Source organism: Pundamilia nyererei, unplaced genomic scaffold (genome assembly GCF_000239375.1).
Source record: "Pundamilia nyererei isolate P.nyererei 1_Seehausen unplaced genomic scaffold, PunNye1.0 scaffold00269, whole genome shotgun sequence".
NCBI classification, from domain to species: Eukaryota; Metazoa; Chordata; class Actinopteri; order Cichliformes; family Cichlidae; genus Pundamilia; species Pundamilia nyererei.
Window position 1 is genome coordinate 373,110 of NW_005187670.1, and position 1,636 is coordinate 374,745.

General features: G+C 48.3%; 1 protein-coding gene across 1 annotated transcript in view; it reads right to left on the reverse strand.

Annotated features, from left to right (window-relative positions):
- Positions 1–1,636, reverse strand: part of LOC102208306 (bone morphogenetic protein receptor type-2-like) — a 31,765-nt gene that overhangs the window by 10,349 nt on the left and 19,780 nt on the right. Inside the window, exon 7 of the mRNA XM_005750327.1 lies at positions 536–769. Coding sequence (XP_005750384.1) covers positions 536–769 — 234 coding nt within the window. The remainder of the gene's footprint in view (positions 1–535; positions 770–1,636) is intronic.

A 1,636-nucleotide genomic window follows, 5' to 3' on the forward strand; every position in this document is an offset into this window, starting at 1 on the left:
TGTGTGTGTGTGTGTGTGTGTGTGTGTGTGTGTGTGTGTGTGTGTGTGTGTGTGTGTGTGAGATCAGAGGCTCCAGACAGGAAGAGGGTGTGAAGGCGCCGTCTTCCAGCACAATAACAGACTAATGGAGAGCAGAGGTGAAGGCTGACAGCTGCACTGTGAGACTGTGTGAAGGCGCTGCTGGCGCCCCCACAGGCTGCAGACCTCATTACACCACAGGGCGACAGCAGACAAGCTGAATGTGTGAGGTTTGCCCCGAGGGGGCGCTAGAGGCATGAACGTGGAGGGTCAGGAGAGCTCAGACAGCAGGCGCAGTCAGACGTGGTCCAAACACACCTGAGGCTCAGCCAGGTCATCTGACCAATGGCTGAGCCTCAGCAGTCAGACTCAGTCTGAGTGGGCTCGGCCTGTCATGCCTGCTTTGGGCCAGATCTGCTCCCCTGACCACCACCGGAGGACTGGGCTCTCTCAGTCCTCCGGTGGGTCCACGGGGACCCGCCGTGACCGAGCTTCAGACCTGCTGTGATGAACTCACGTGTGGGTAGTACTCCATGATGATCAGAAACTCAGGGCGTCCGTCTGCCGTCGTCCTCTCGTTCGCGGTCAGGAAGCGGGCGATGTTGTCGTGCTGCTGCAGCAGCGGCACGCAGTAGATGGAGCGCTCGTTGACGTAGTTCTGTCGGTTAGCTGAGCCGAAGAGTTTGGCAGCCACGCAGCGCTCGTTAAGAGAACCGCGAAACACTGCGCCGTAACGGCCTCGACCAATCAGCTGCCAGGACAGAGGATAGAAACAGGAAAGTGAGCTGTGGCGTTCCTCACGGATCAATCTGAGGTTGAACCTCTAACCTTTGTATCATTCTGATTGGTCTGTTTTTAATGGCCCCGCCTCTTCCCTTAAAGGAACAGTGCAACAAAGGGGTCAGAGGTTACAGGTAGGGCTGCTCGATTATGGCAAAAATGCTAATCACAATTATTTTCACTGAAATTGAGATCTCGATTATTTGACGATATTTATTTAACCCTTTAATATCTACCATAGAACCAAGTCCGCCAGAGCTTATATTATTTTTTTACATGCTGTAGTGTCATTGGGAGCATTTCAAGTTGCTATACATCAATACAACTGTAGAAGCCTACATGCAGTTTAATTTGAAATGTATGCTTTTATTTTGATAGTGCAGAAAAAACAGGAAGTTGGGCGAGAGGAGAGTGGAGCCACATGGTTTTTTGATCTCGCAATCTCTCTTCATCCATTTTGAATTGAGCTTTATAAGTTTTCGTAATTTGGAATTCTGTTGCTGTGTACCTGTTTGGACTTTCGAAGTAAATATTGAGAAACTATCAAGGACTGTTGTTTTTTGTTTTTGCTTTTTTTTGGATATGGAAAGAGGGACTAAGCGGAGCGTCAAGCTAAGGCTCCATTCGAAGGAAACCTACATTAGTCAAAAAACCAGCTCTTCACAGAATAATGGAGTTTGAAAACGCCTGACTATAAAGTAAGAAGGAAATACCGAACCGAGGAAAAACTGAAGATGGAAAACCGTAAGTTTTAAATTGCCTTGCCCTTTTTTAATTTGCTGAGGTGCATGTGTGTTGATTGAGTTTGGAATTTTGCTGCCCATGGACAAACAAAACA